The sequence below is a fragment of the Spea bombifrons genome, chromosome 1 (assembly GCF_027358695.1).
Source record: "Spea bombifrons isolate aSpeBom1 chromosome 1, aSpeBom1.2.pri, whole genome shotgun sequence".
In the NCBI taxonomy this organism is placed as follows: Eukaryota; Metazoa; Chordata; class Amphibia; order Anura; family Pelobatidae; genus Spea; species Spea bombifrons.
Window position 1 is genome coordinate 116,816,665 of NC_071087.1, and position 16,656 is coordinate 116,833,320.

The 16,656-nt window shown below is 37.9% G+C and overlaps 1 protein-coding gene across 1 annotated transcript in view; it reads right to left on the reverse strand.

Moving 5' to 3' along the window:
- Positions 1-14,128, reverse strand: part of SCARF2 (scavenger receptor class F member 2) — a 78,065-nt gene extending 63,937 nt beyond the window's left edge. Inside the window, exon 1 of the mRNA XM_053469710.1 lies at positions 13,822-14,128. Coding sequence (XP_053325685.1) covers positions 13,822-14,036 — 215 coding nt within the window. The 5' untranslated portion in view covers positions 14,037-14,128. The remainder of the gene's footprint in view (positions 1-13,821) is intronic.
- Positions 14,129-16,656: the final 2,528 nt, after the last annotated feature.

A 16,656-nucleotide genomic window follows, 5' to 3' on the forward strand; every position in this document is an offset into this window, starting at 1 on the left:
AAAACAAAGATACCATGTCACCTGATTTTGAGCTATCTGTCGGTGTAAGCTTAGCCACCCCTCTTGTTTCCTGATGTCCCATGAAAGAATTGGACTGTCTATGGGGCATGACCATGGTGAAAATCAGCATTTGAAATCAAGTTTAACATTAAAAAAACGCTCACATGTCAAAGCAGGATTCCCATCGTCTACTACTCTAAACAAAACAGCCACAGATTTCTAGACATTGATTATGTTAGAAGACTAAATCTAACAATGTAAATGTTTTTACTTGTGCCAGATATAAAATATTCACAGCTGTATATATCTTTCAGAAATGTAAAGTCAAGGCTGATTAACATAAAAAGTATTTGAAAATACGCCATCTGAAAAACAATGCCAATTCTCTACTTAAGAACACAACCTTGAAGGAGCTATTCAGTCTGCTTTTTAACCATCTGTCTATAAAAAGAGCAGACACTGGCAGGATACAGCTGTTTGTCTTTCTGTACAGAAGCCATGTGTTAACAGAGCAGCTGTGATAAGTATGGGAATGCATGACAAGTAGTAAGGAGCCTCTGTATTTACCATATCACTTGGTGGGTCACAGTATCATCACTGTACTGTTTAACTATATATACAATGAAACAGGATTCATAAGTGGTACAGTAGCATTTGCTTTTGTGTTGACTTACATCAAGACTAATTTGCACAAGGCACTACTTTTGTAATTGGAATTAAGGTTTTCAAGTGTGTTGAGGTTGGTCGTCCTAACCTATCAATTCTCTATAGCGCAGATTACGTAACACATACTGTTGTTTACAATATTGACAATTTCCGCTCTGTGTCTTGTAAGTTTCTACCAAAGAGAAAATATCACCTGCAAAGTTTGGGTCGTAGCTTCATTTTATCCCTTCGGGAGCCAACCATGTATTCAATACATGGTGTCACTGTTGAAAATTTGGTTTCACACATTGGCAATTGGAAGCAGAGTCATGTCAGCCTTTTACTACCTGCCTTTTGAACTCGAGTGTTCAAGTGTACATGTTATAGGCAAGAACCTTATATTTATACCGAAACGGTATATTGGCATCCAATGTACTGCTAGATGAGGTGCCAGCATGCAGATGTTTAGTTTTCCTCAAACTAGGCACTTATGGATTTCATTAACTTTGGCCTTAAAGATATACCTTAATGTAAACTGTTTTTAGATTGTCAACTAAGGGTAATTATACCCTAATGATTCCCATTCAAAGGGTTCAGGACCTAGGTTGGGACCTGAGTAGAAAATGAAGGTTTCACCATTCCCCAGATGAGATAAGAACTGCGTTTAGGGCTTGTGTTGTAATTCACCACTTGTCCCTTAGATAGGGAAGCTGAGGGTGGATTCATCTAAAATATTTACATAATCATTTCCTGCAAAGAGAACACAGGCTACTTCTGTAGTAGAGAAAACCCTTGTTAAAAAATCCCATACTACAATGTAGCATACTGTTACTGACTGCAGCTCTACTGTATGTTATCCATAACTATTTAACTTAATGAGATAAAGGAAAAATATAATAGAATTCAGTATTTCAACTGCCTGTCTGGTAAACAACAATTAATATTGACGTCAGCAGCAAAAATACAAGTAGGCTATAATGTTAAAAACCTCCATCAGGATTACATGACAGTATCAGCACAGCAGGGCGAATTATAATGTCTTTGCCTTTCACAGCCTTTACCAAAACTAAATTACAGAGAATTTTAGTCTAATTAGTGTAATTGTTTTGTGGATATTTAGTTTAAATGTAATGGTTCTTTTTCATCTGAAAGTCAACAACTGTGGTACAATCTGGTAAGTGTGTCTAATCAAGTTATTCTCTTAAATTACAAAGGGCACCTAAACCAATGAACACCAGGGATGCAATCAATAAAAGGACAAATAATTATGCAGACCCATGGCCAGGAGGTTAAGATGGCTACTCCCATATTACACACATAACATTATGAGGCTTATTTTAAGTTGTAAGTAACATGCACTATACCATTACAAGCAAGTACTCCTGATAACGAAGCATAGAATCTGATGGAGAGAAGAACCATTTAGCCTATCTAGTCTACCCATTTTTCCTCATGTAAAGACCCAGTTCTTAATCAGTCCTTGGTCTCGCTCTAGATTTAGGATAACCTTATGCCTATTCCCTCAAACACCAAGTTCAACAATCAGGTTTTAGGTATACCCCTCAACAAACCTAAGCAGCTTGTAGTTTTTAAAACAAAATTCAACATGGATTCTAAGACCTACCCCTGTCCCTGACAAGATAGCTAAGCACTGTATAGCTTTCTCAATATGGAACAGATAGCACTGCTTACTAAAAAATTAGATTTTTTTTCTCAGAAAAATAACCATTTGGTTTAAATCTAAAAGCTTATTCATCAAAACAATCAGCCCAGAGTAAAATAAGAAAAGATTGGCAAAACAAGCAGAACACATTAGTCATGTGAGCCAAGGACTTCTATTTTTAAACATCGGCATTGTGCAAGAAGGAAGAAACTTTCCAGTTTACATTATAAGTTCTTTGGGGGATCTGCCCTGTCCATCATAAAAAATACCTCAAATTCTAAGATCCTTTGTACATCCAGCATGCAATTTTGTTCTATATCCAAAATCTGAATTTCTGCATTGCATGGTTGGTGCCATATTTTCCCCATTCATTAGGGGCAATTATCACAACAGCTTTCTATGGTAGTTTGTATTTCTTTAACACAGAGTGTTGTAAGCTAAGGATAAAGGTTAATTTGTAATAAAATATTAGGGCTGCAACAACTAATCGATAATGAAAATCGTTGCCAACGAATTTCATTATCGATTAGTTGAATCGATTTTTATCGATTATAAAATGAGGGTTTTTTCAGAGCAAACGCTCTGAAAAATACCCCTCATTATATAATCCGTTTCAGTGACTCACAGCAGCAGCTCCTACTTACCAGTCCCTCCCTGTAATCACTGTGACAACTGGCCCTGCCCCTTCCTTCTCCAGAACCACATGGCGGTGACACACATCTAACTGTAAGTATAAAATTAATATTTGGGCTGCTGAAAGTTAGGGGAAGTGGGGGTTAATTTAGGGGAAGTTATAGTTAATAGGGTGTTTAGGGTTAATTTAGGGACAGTTATGGTTAATGGGGTGTTTAGGGTTAATTTAGGGGCAGCTATGGTTAATAGGGTGTTTAGGGTTAATTTAGGGGCAGCTATGGTTAATGGGGTGTTTAGGGTTAGTTTAGGGGCAGCTATGGTTAATGGGGTGTTTAGGGTTAATTTAGGGGCTGTTGTTGATGGGGTCTTTAGGGTTAATTTAAGGGGATGCTGTGGTTGATGGGGTATTTAGAGTTAATTTAGGGGTAGCTATGGTTAATGGGGTGTTTAGGGTTAATTTAATGATGATGACTGAGGGTTAATTTAATTAATGTAATAAAGTTAACTTAAGGTGCAGTTAGAGATAAAGGGGGGCAAACTAAGGGGAATCTAAATCCTGGGGACAGTGAAGATTAACCCAGTACTTATTTATAAAAGTATGGTGTCAGTGTGATGCGAACGGGTCTGTGACTCTATGAGGGCACTATGAGATATCTGGGGGTATAAGGCATATCTGGGGAGGGCGGAGAGACATATCTGGGGGTATAAGGCATATACGGTATATAAGGCATATGTGGGGAGAGCAGTGTGGCATGTCTGGGGAGGACGGAGTGGTGTATCAGGGTATATAAGGCATATCTGGGGCCACAGTGGCATATCTGGAGGTAAAGTGGAGTGGCATATGTGGGGAGGGCAGTGTGGCATGTCTGGGAGGCAGTGTGGCATGTCTGGGAGGATGGAGTGATGTATCAGGGGGTATAAGGCGTATCAGGCACAGTGGCATATGTGGGGGTACAGTGGAATGGCATATGTGGGAGGCAGCGTGGAGAGGCATATGTGGGGGGGCAGCGTGGCATGTCTGGGAGGCAGTGTGGCATGTCTGGGAGCATGGAGTGGTGTATCAGGGGGTATAAGGCGTATCAGGCACAGTGGCATATGTGGGAGGCAGCGTGGAGTGGCATATGTGGGAGGCAGCGTGGCATATGTGGGAGGCAGCATGGCATATGTGGGAGGCAGCGTGGCATATGTGGGAGGCAGCGTGGCATGTCTGGGCTCAAATGTGCATAAATTGGGGGGCTGGTTGGGAAATAAAGACAAGAAATGCATTTTATCAAGGTTTTTTTTATTCTGCTGTTTGTATTTAACATCATTTGTTTATTAAATTATTTTAAATAAATGAAAAATTTACATTAATTTTTTTATCTGATTAATCGAAAAAATAATCGGCCAACTAATCGATTATGAAAATAATCGTTAGTTGCAGCCCTATAAAATATATAGGAGGAACTGACCTCATCCCATTTCTGGTGGTATAGAATTGAACGGGGCTCATTCAGGAGGTGGGGAATGCCACCAAGGCTTATTTTATCACCTCCCTGGAAGAGGGAGTAATCATTACCCCTGTTTCAGGTTAATAGGAGCTTTTGGGGATCACTGGGGTTTTTTTTATATTTATTTTATTATTGCTGTCACTCTCTAAGTTCCAATCATAGTACAGCAAACCTTATATACAATCTTACATTATCCTATGGGTTTGTTTGCTTAGTGAGCTTAAACACTAAAAAGTACATCGGAGAAGCTAAATCTAGGAATTTTCTCAATTGATACTTTCATAAGGCTAATTAATACAACTGTGTATAGAACTTGAAGCGTAATAAAAAAGCTACACAGTGGCTGAAAAGACTGCGTTATCTATACTCACTCCCTCACACCCAACAGCATAACTTGGCAGTGAGGAAAGCCCTTGTTTCCAATATTTCCTGGCTCCTTGCTCTCTCTCATCTTTTCATCATATGTTTAGTTTTATGAGTAAAGTGTCTGTCTATGTATGTTTACCGGAGTCCTAGATGAGCTGGGAGATTTGCACCACCATAGGCACCCCTCTCTTGTTCTATGTACATTGCTGAGTCTCAGGTGAGTATATTATAGGCTAGGCACTGGGAAGAGCAGCTGAGGAGATGTGTGCTCATGGTCACAAAACCTCCCTGCTCCCCCAAAAGACCACCAGAGGAAATATGTCTAAAGGGTTAGGAGTTGAAATAGTTGCAGATACAACCCCTTATGGTTGCACTGGTGGCCATACCTAACCATTCTATTATTGGGTCCCTGGAATAAAACATATAGAGCACCTTTGGCATTGCCAGGTATCTTGGTGGTATGTGGCATGAGCTCAAAGTATTCCAGTGGGTGTATGGAATATTTTTTACCTGTATTTCTCAAGGGAATTCCCTTATTAGTTTCTGAGTACAAGCACAAAAGAAAATGGATCCCATGTTGCAGTGAAGGTTAAAAAAGTATTTATATTATATGAAACCAATAGCAGTAACAGGTTAGCGGCACATTTAAGAGGCCCTATTTACAAGAATTGCTTTGGCATGACCAAGTCCCAAGTGGCAAATAAGGAAATTAAACCACCAGAATAGAACTAAAACATCAAGTGATGTCCTTCATTCTGAAACAGGACCTCACAGTCATTCAGTGGTTAATGGAACTGAATTGATAAAAGAAAACCTCAAGGGCTTTACTGCTTCCTCCAAATTAACTATAAATCCAGCACTACAATAGTGCCACACATATTCATACAATATACAAAGAAAAGAAACACAGCTACAGAGAATATATGCTTCAAATTGTGCATTTAATAGTGTTATTTAGGGGATAATTGGAAGCTTCCATTTCCATGTACAAGCTCAGCTAAGAATCCAGTAACAGAATAGCAAAATAATATTTCCTGCAAAAGAGTATGTTCCGTGCTCAATCCCTCGTGCTCAATGTCTCGGTCACGTTCAAAAACAATCAAATACACAGGAAACTCATAAAAAGAGTGCTGAAGCCATTCACTTGGGTGTTGATGATGTGGTCACAAGTAAAACACACACAGAAAAAGAAAACACGTTTCTCGCAGTGGCCGCCAATCTTCCATCCAGTGGGAAGAAAATGCCCACGTCACTGATAATGTTCAGTCTATCAAAAACAGGATCTACTAACAGTTACCACTTGTGTCTGGCATACCACATAAAGGGTATTTGTTGAAAATATATTATTGCATGAATAAAATGACTGACATTTTAGCTTCTACCTGGTAAAACAGTAACTTTACCATCCCTGAATTAAACAACATTAGTAGAGTTTCTCAGTGCCCGTCCTTAAATAATCTGTGAATTTCCAGATTTCTCTCACATGGCCCAGGTGGATCTAATTAACCCTCCCTCCTGTATATGTCTGAGGAGATCCTGAAAAAATACCCTACTGGCAGAACTTCAGGACCAGTACTGAGAAATTGTGGACAAAAGTATTCTAAGATTCAATTATATAACCGATATATATGCTCTGATGCTACTATGCCCCTTATACCATTTAGCTAATTAGGATCCCATGTTCCTATGCAAATAGCAAAGCAGTAAAACACTTAGATACAATAATCTAATATCATTTTTTATTTATCCTGGTACTATATTTTTGCTTTTCTTTTTAACATTACAAGATCTGATAAATAACTCAAACCAAAGTGTACAAATAGGTATACCATATTGTATATGTTATATTTATGTTATTCAGCAGAGTATATAATATTGTGATTAGTTATAATGAGGAATCCATCTTCAGTGTGTGTGTGTGATCATTTAAATAAATGGTCCTATCACTGAGTTGGACTCAGAGCTACAAATGAGGACAGGGAGAACGCTGCTTTACGGACACTAACTTTAAATCACTTTCAGCATGCCCCCTGATAGGAGAAATGAATGCAGGACATATGGATGCACTCAGCTTAGAAATATACACAGATCATGCAAGCTCCAGTTGTTCATACCAGAGGATCAAAAGTGAAGGAATTTAAAATGTGATGTGGAGTCAAGGAGGGGGGTGTTTTTGAGCCTAAAATTGATATGGTGGTACACATGGCTTCAATATTAGGCAGTAGTTGCTTGTGTGTTGATCCACTTAAAAAAAAGTTCTATGTAGCTATATGCAAGAATTACACAAGCACTACATGAATATTGATGCATGCCCAGCTCACTTGTACTGTCAGCTGCAATTATAGTGCATTTCCAACAAGTCCCACAGCGAATAAGAGGGTTAACAGGAAATCCGACGTACAGCTCAATGCAAAATGTTTACTTTTACCAAATGTTCCTGTCTCTCGAGTTTCAGACTCAGCACACGTCTAAAAATGTATGCCTTAGAAATTCACTGGGAATTGATTCCTTTATAGTTAAGGATGATTAAAATCGGGTGGTGTCTACCTTTGCGTCCACGTAAATTCCCATTCCAATGATATAACATCCAGCCTGTCGGCAAGCATTATGACATCCCTCATTTAATGGTCAGAGGAATCTGACAAGCAAATTCAATTCATTTTACTGCTTATCAATTAACCCGGATCATAAAGTAAAATTAATGGCATCCTAAGTAACTCAATGCAATCCAAAGCAAGATTCAGCTAGCATACATGAGATTGGCTGCTGCACGTGTATACTTATATATGCTTCCTGCTTTAAAAGAAGCTGACGGGGGAGGGGATATGAGGCAAGAGTCCTTTTCTATTTATAATAAAATCTTGAGTGCCTGCATCAATTTGCAAAACAATGGATTGAGTGTTACAGCGGACTTAGAAGATGCATTAATAAAGGCATTCGTAAAATTTTAGGGAACTTTTTAATTACATAAGTTATGGTTGGTAAAGGTGATGGAAAACCCTTCCACTAAAATGTAGGGGTATGTAGAAGCATTGTTAAACACTCATCTACAGACACCAGACAAGCCAGAAGGCTTGTTGTCCCCTCAGAAATCTCATGGTGCTACTACAACCACAAAGGATTATGAGTAGACACATGCAAATAAGGTCAATGGAACCCACCTGTCTCTACAGTAATGGCCTCCTTATAATAGTCTTCCATTTGTATCCTCTTATTCTTATTATTATATATTCAAATAAAGACCAGGGCACATAAAGTCATTATTTTGCCTACTTTGCACAAAGTTTTCACTTTTTTCACTAAAACATAGAGTAGAGCAATCTTTCTAAAGACAATTGCTATTTATATTGAGGTTGGACAAATGTGGCTTTTTGGGTCCTATCAGATTCAAACTTCTTACTCTTATTTGACTGGCTGAAAGTAATACGATATTAAATGAAGCAACAACGGAAAGGCTGATGTTTCTCTGACCTCATTTATATATATATATTACAAAATGCCATAGGCGATAAGTAATATAGTAAAAGTGATTCTAGTCCAAAGCCTGAAAAGTTGTCTGATCACCATAGCATCCAGTGGAATGGTCCAACATCTTTTTATACTTGGCACCTGATATGCCATGTAGCAGACTATAATGTCTGTACTCAATCAGACAGATTATGGAAGACTCTAGACGTTAAATTTGGCATTATTCATGGCATATTATTGAACTCGAATACAAGATGGTAACTGATCTCCGAATAAACAAGTCTGGGAATTTTCTCAAGTCATACTTTGCTTTTTTTTTGCCTTAGCTGATATACCGTATTATCCAGCCAATCATGGTATGTGGTATTTTAGGAAAAACAATGCAATGCAAAAGATAAATGACTATATTTTTGGTATATGTGTGCTAGCTGGGGAAAGGTATATAGTTTCATTGTACTGATAATTATTTTAATCATGGTCAAAGTCATGATGGAGTTTTTAGACCACTCAATAGTTGCAATAAACAGCTACCTTAAAATAATGAATATATATCATGTCACATATCTCATGTCTATGCAAACCCTTAACTGGGAAGTAAGTAAAATCAAATATTTTCAATACAACATTAAATACAGTAACATCATTTCTACTATTTGCAGATCGTGTTGTTAGTAATGATAATTTGGGTGACTTTTCCCCTACTAGAACACTATACTGAAATGTTTAGGGCAGTGCTAATGTTCGGTTTATTTCATGAAGTCCTTTCCTCTAGACTTTTATTAGTCACAGTGTCACTGTGTTAATAACACTAAGCTATTCTATTGTGTACCACAAGGCAGTATTTAAAGGAGTACATTGTGCTTACATAATAGACCTACTACACAAAAACATGGGAAATATGAAACTGTGTAAAACATTAAATTATGTGAAAAAAATTTCAAAACACAATATTTAAAAATATTGACCCACTTGAATGTCGCTGCAGCAGGAAATAATTCATGTAATTCCCTTAAAAATTGTAAATGTTTCAATGTTTTGTTAATATAGATTAAAATATTTTTTAATCTTTCTACCTGACATTGCTTTGTACAAATGCCATGTCGTAGTCTCCACTGCCACCACACATTCCACAATGTAATAAACATCATATCTCCTAGAGAGATTCTCAGGACTATGCACAGCCCCTGTTACTCTCTGGAGATGCAATCTTATGAGAAAGTGACCTCACTAAAATGGCAAGAATTTAAAACATTTAATTTTTAATCTAAGTTGGTTTTCATTTGTTTTCATAACTGTGACTAAAATTAACTAGGTCAAGTTCAAAAAAAGATAAAATAAAGATTAAACCATTTTGTAATATCAAGAAAATGAGATAGATATATTCACCAACATGGTAAGTTATTATAAAACAATGTTCTTCAATGTGTTGTTAAACACACCGAAATGTGTTATTATTATTAAAAATAATAATATTCAGGCAAGAGCATTATTATACTCATATCCATAGAATCAACGATATAGCATGAATAATCTGCAAAAGTACCTACAAAGAAGAATGAAATATAATAATTTAAGAATGTGGTTTTTCACTATTCACATTAACCCAATCACACATATCGTGAGAAAAAAAGAACATGCTTCTTACAGTATGTTCCATCTGAACCTGGCCTCAACTTTGTATTTCAAGATAGACCCTGAAAAGCCTGAAGGAGACCCTGTGGTAGACTGTCTTAACTGTCCTACCTACTTCAGGTCACACCTGATTGCCTTTTTGTTTGTTCAGTAGGATGAACAACTCCCTTGAGATGCACACTGACCTTGGATAATGTACATATCAATTAGATCACCACTTAGGCTTCCTTTTTCAGCAGACTAAACAAACCATGTTTAGATTGCTCCTCTTCAGAGTCTTATACATCCATTACCTTAATTAATTTTGTTGTCTTTATTTTCAGCAACACTATTATGACCCTAGCTCCCTAGCTATCCATCATAGTATAACTTACTCTGTTTTTGTGTGTGTATCAAAATACACAATAAATCCCAAAATCTACAACGGCTATATCACTAATGAAGTTAGCCATGATACTTTAAACTGGTTGGTTGAGAATTGAACTTCATTGCAAAAATTACACTTAGACTGTATTCTGTCAGGATACCTTTATGGAAGCACTGGCCCAACAGGACTGGTATACTTAGTTTCAAACCCCAGAATTAAAGTTAGTTTTGTTAATAAAACTGACTGTCCAAAGAAGAGCAAGATAGAAAAGACATAAGTACATTTGCACCTGCCAAGCATTGGACCTTGTTTGTCTTTACTTGGGCCAAAGGGCTAAACTCTATAAAACAGGGATTTATCACTTGTGAGTTTGCTGAATAAAAGAAGGGTGCTCCGATAGCCTTCAAGATCCACCATGCATGTGCCGACTTATGTCTTAACTGTTAATGTGACTAAAATGAAAAAAAAAATCATAATGCTACCAGAAACTTATACCTTACTTTGGTTCTGCAATTAAAATCAACTTTTGAAACAAGAATCACCTAATAATGGAAAAATTCTGTTTTATTCATACAGGAAAAGCCTGCGGAGCGGGTAAGGTTTTATAATACAAGTACTTTACATGAAGCATGGTGCCTTGTCCTGTGCTGTACAGAAAACTGGGCAGGGTGACAGGAGCTCCCATCCACTTGTGCATGGAGATCCCAATGAGCTTTATCAAACACATTGTACATCTATTGCGTACATGCGTGTTCCACTGTTAAAACCTGGTGGTACAGTTTCCCACATAAACATAATCAGCCTGTACCCCTCTTTTCTGGGCTGTGCATGGTTATAAACGCAAAACATAAAACATCACAATTATAAAAGTCCATTCTGAAGAAATCAGTAGGAGTGATCCATGGGTTTTCAAGATGGCTGCCCAATATTCAGCACGCTTCTGCAGAACTGCTTTTAAGAGACATTGCTCACAGTTTCATTGTTTGTGGAGGAATGGGTATTTAATCTTACAGTAGGAGCACTGACATATGAAAATGCTCAAGCTCACAATACAACACTTGAAAGATATTCAGAAGGGGTGGAATGTAACAAATGGCTGCTCCGAATGACACAGTTTATATTGTGAAAGTTACAAATAGTTTGGCAGGACGTTTGGCTACAATGCATTCCAAATGCAATCAAAACCACAGTAAAAAGCTATTTACGACAAATTTGAAGGATTAGAATTCAGCACTATAAACAAGTTGCAAATGTGCTGGCAAAGTTCCATGTGCATGCATGCCTAGAGAATGGAAAACGCACTCTCCACAAACATATAACACTGCGTACTAGTTTTGCTCTTCTTTATTAAAGGGACACTTCCATCATCATATGCACATTAATGAATATGAAAGCTGAGGGTCCCTTTTAAATTATTTCCATGTAAATACATGATTGGATTTAGCAAAACCCCCCTTATGCTCTATGTGGTTTTCTCCGACCTCCAGGTACTTGGCTTATAGGGTATGTGTTTGGCATTAGTGTTCAAAGGGTTCAAACACAATGCCCTGTGTACAAGTGGAAATTCAATTAAAAGTAATTTCAGTGGAGGCACTTTCCTGCCACTGATTGGTGCAAAAATGTATCCAAAATGGCCAAAATCAGCTCCTTTTTGTCTGCAGGTAAGGAATGCATATCAAAGTACTAAAAATGTAGTACATAATGAAATATTGTAACAATTCTAGAAGAAAATTGTGTCCATGGATGACACCAAACAGTGATGTTCTATGGTCCTCTAGCTGTTTTTGGACTATAATCTCCAAACTCCCAGAGCAGGCCGTGCAGTTTACACCAGAAGATTGGAGTTTGCAGATAGATATACCATTTCCTTGGCCAAGAAAGCATCAAGTCATCAAAAATGGTATTAAATGCTAGGGACCTATGTTGTTTGGAATCTGGAAAAAAACTGCTGGCCTTGTTTGTGCTGCTTGGAAACGGTCACAGGGTTGGATGGATGAAATAGCAGTTATTGGAAGAGTTGAAATGAACAGCCAAAGTATTATGTAGAATCATATTTGCCAAATGAAAAAGAAAAAAATAGTTTTGTAAAAACAAGATGTATGATAGGCTTAACTTAACATTTTATACCTTTAGGTATTATCTCCATGAATATTGCAGAATGCCACCATATAATGGCTATACTGATCTGCAAGGAGAAGACAAATGTCATCTGCACAAAAGAACCAACAAAGAGAGACCTTGGGGAGTATGAAAATAAGCTTGAACGCTGAGATGCTCTTAAGCGCGTACTACTTTATACAACAAGCTATAATGTTTTGTCTCTTCATATTGAGACGTTAATATATCTTTGTTGATTATTTCGCAGGTTATACTTGGTTACAAATTAATTCATACATTATGATAACGTTCTCCAAAAGTTAATCAGTTTCATTTCAATGATCATAGTTCCAGTGGTATAGTGATATTTGTTTCTGTAATTCAGCCTGGGCATCATGTGTCACAAATTAACAAATCTACCTAAACAGTATTCTAAAACATAGGGTTTAAGTGGAGAGCATTAAGGAAAATCTAAATGGACATTGACACCTACTTTTGATGACAGTACATCTGAGAGCCAATCCTAAACCAGAGCGCTTCTGGCCAAAATGTCACATGGTCTACACTAGAAACTGCTGAAGTCTATCAGGCTACAATGTTCACATGGTTATCTTGTATTAGAAAATACCCTAAGCTCTATGGTGGAGCAAAGATAAATCTCTATTTGTCACTAATGGTCTTATCACAAACACTTCCAACTGTCCATTATTGGTTTCAACACCATCATGGTTACTATGAGATTAGCTAAAACCATCATAACAGATTTTCACACAATCCACTGGAAATATAAATGTAGTACCATATTTAAAACAAAAAAGTGCAAATATTTAAACATATTTAAAATATTTACTGTGTAAATTACTAGATCATACAAACCAAAACAAAAATTACCATAAATACCCAAGAGAACATGTGTTCCTACATAGTCAGTCTCTGGGTGGCTGACCATGATTGGGATCTGCTTCCCACAGCAACATGAATACGAACATCTGTAATGTTTATCCTTTTTTTTTTCACTGAGATCATCTTAATTTTTGCAGGTTTATTATTACTTTATAATTATGTTTATACCCTGTCAGTGTGTACATGACGTGTCATCCCTAACCCATCATGCCAACTTAAAGGATTTCAACAAAAAGAGGCTCCATTAACCACACAGCCATGTTCTACTTGGCACCAAACTTACAAAATGCAAGTAGAGCCACCAGAGTAAGTGTTCTGCATAATTCCCATAGGTGCAACATTTCTACAGGCTCTTAAACAATGCACCCATCACTTATATATTAAGCAACCCTGAGACTCCTCCTGTTCAATGCGACATGGAGTAGTTTCCTAGAGCTGCATAGTAGAAATTGTGTAACGGTACACACAGCATCACATCTATACATACTGTGGTTTTCAACATATACAGTTATATATATACATATGCATCCAGATGCATTATAGAGTTAACCCCTTACCCTGGTGATTTGCATACATTCCTTCCTCTGGGATTCAGGTCCTGGGCACTTCCACAGCTCACACAAAGCACTAAAAGCACCACAAAACAGCTATGGGCCAAGTGTGTCATTCTCCCCTCCAGATGTTGAAAAGTACTTTTTCTTGCCATTTCCACAAACTTTCCTGTTCTCCTCATCCCCATTCGATCCAGAGAAGCCGACTGCCTCATCCGCATCCCCAAAAAAACAAGCTCCTCGCAAGGAAAACAAAAACACTAAAACAAACTCCAGAAAGTTTTAATCTCCCCCAGATTCCAACAGGAGGTGGTATTCGAGCATTTCAGTAGGGGTGAAGCTGGCCAGGGAAGGGGGCATAGAAAGGTTCCACTAGTTTTTACATCCACGAGGTGCGATCAAAAGAAACTCCCACCCCCCCCTCCTTAGAAAAAGTCAGTCCGATGAGTGCAAATAACTTCACGGACACTCAGGAGAAGGCATGGAGTCTGTGCATCCGAAGAGCGGGTGAGTGGGAGCAGAATCCAGATCGCTCGCTGGGAGCGAAGTATAAGGATGCGTGGATCGGGGCAGACACAAAGTACTGTTATTGTTGCTTGCAGCTCGCAGCCCCAGAGCTGAGGACTTTCAGCGAGAGGAAATGAAGCTCAGTTACTTTGACTGCCAGGCAGCTTGAAATGATTTTTACAGCAGGAGTGGCAGAAGGAAATTCCAGATTTGCTACCCTGATCCTTTAGGAGGTGGGGCAAAAATCCACATGTCCCACCCAGCCATTCCATATTGTGGGGATCACTTCTGAAAACTTAAATATGAAACTTTTTGTTTTTTTTTTTACTTTGGATAAGATTTGAAACGTTATTTAGATTCTTAACCCTAAACCACACGATTTCTATACTGTATGTCTTCTAGTGGTGTTGGGATGAGGTCTTCCAGCTTCAAGAAATCTTTCCAGATGGGTTGTGTAGCTATAATTGTCTCAGCTTCTGTATTGACATTGCTCTATGAGTGTATCCCAGTATAATGTGTATTGAAACAACAGAAGATATGTTTACAATTTAAATTGTGTAAATAAAACACACTCTTCTTCTTCTAAGTGCTCCATACATACCGTAAGTAACAATAAGTAGTGATGTCCGGATCATGAACGAATCGTTCTTTTGATGCGATTCTTTTTAGTGATCCGGATGAATCGGTTCAGTAGACTGAACGATTCATTTGTAGCAGTTCAGTCTGTGAATCATTCAGAGCACTCAGACACAGACTCTGGGATCAGGTTACAGCTCATTAATTCACAAAGGAACGATGACTCATAGATTCAGAGAGTCGTTCAAAGATTCGAATCATTGAAAGATTCGAATGATTCGAATGATTCAAAGATTCGAATCTTACAGAGATTCGAATCATTCAGAGAATATCACTGACACAAAACCTTTATAAATAAATACATTAATAATCTTCACTGCCCCCAGGATTTAGATTCCCCTTAGTTTGCCCACCTTTACCTCTAACTGCACCTTAAATTAACTTTATTAAATTAATTAAATTAACCCTCAGTCATCAGCATTAAATTAACCCTAAATACCCCATTAACCATAACTGCCCCCAAATTAACCCTAAACATCCCATTAACCATAACTGCCCCAAAATTAACCCTAAAGACCCACCAACCATAACTGCCTCTAAATTAACCCTAAACACCCCATCAACCATAACTGCCCCTAAAATTAACCCTTAAGACCCCATCAACCATAACTGCCCCTAAATTAACCGTAAATACCCCATTATCCATAACGGCCCCTAAATGAATTGCATATACTCCAGATAAATTACCTAATAAATGGGTATGGTTGATGGGGTCTTCAGTGTTAATGTAGGGGCAGTTGTGGTTGATGAGGTGAAAATGTTTTATGAAAACATCACTTTTTTGCAAATGTATGTATGGTGTAAATAACAGTTGTAAATAACTTAAAAATTGTAATTGTTACCAGATTATGTGAATGTAACTATACTTAGTTATAAATGTTCGTATATAGGGAAATTCTGGAGAAAAAACCTTACAGACTTACATATATTGGCGTTTATTTGTTGGGTAGGAGAGTTAGCAAAAGTGTGGTTCTCAACTCCTTGACTACACTATGCATTATGAAGGCTCATCTCCAATTACATTCTGTCGTAGGAAATGCTTGGCAGGCTCTATATAATGCATTGTCAAATCAGCGAGGGTATCCTCACCCATAAAATGATGCATTATGTAGGACCAGCTGAGCCATTCTAGTTGGATGAATGTGACAGTGTTAGCCCTCTGTAATAGTGAATAAAACCCATTGTTTCAGAATATATACCTATACTATATAGACAAATGTATTGGGACACATGACTTTTACACCAACAAGGACTTGGCATCACATTATAAAAAACATGGACATTAATATGTAGTTGGTCCCCTTGGGGCACAGTCATGTTGGAATAAAAAAGGCCTTCCCCAAACTGTTCCCACGCACAACATTGTCCTAAATTACTTGGTATGTCCCATTCAAAGCAAGGTACAAGACATGATTGAATGAGTTTGATGTGGAAGAACTTGACTGGCCCACACAAAGCCCAGGTCTCAACTGCATCAAACGCCTTTGGGATGAACTGGAACAGAGATTGCGAGCCGGGTCTTCTCGTCCAACATCAGTGAATGGGCAATAATTCCCACAGAAACTCTCCAAAATCTTGTGGAAAGCCTTCCTAGAACAGTGGAAGTTGTTATAGCTGCAAAGGGGGGACTGTGACTGTGTACTACAGCCAAACTGTACTTCCTTAGCCCAGAGTGACTTCGACATAAGTGGACACTGG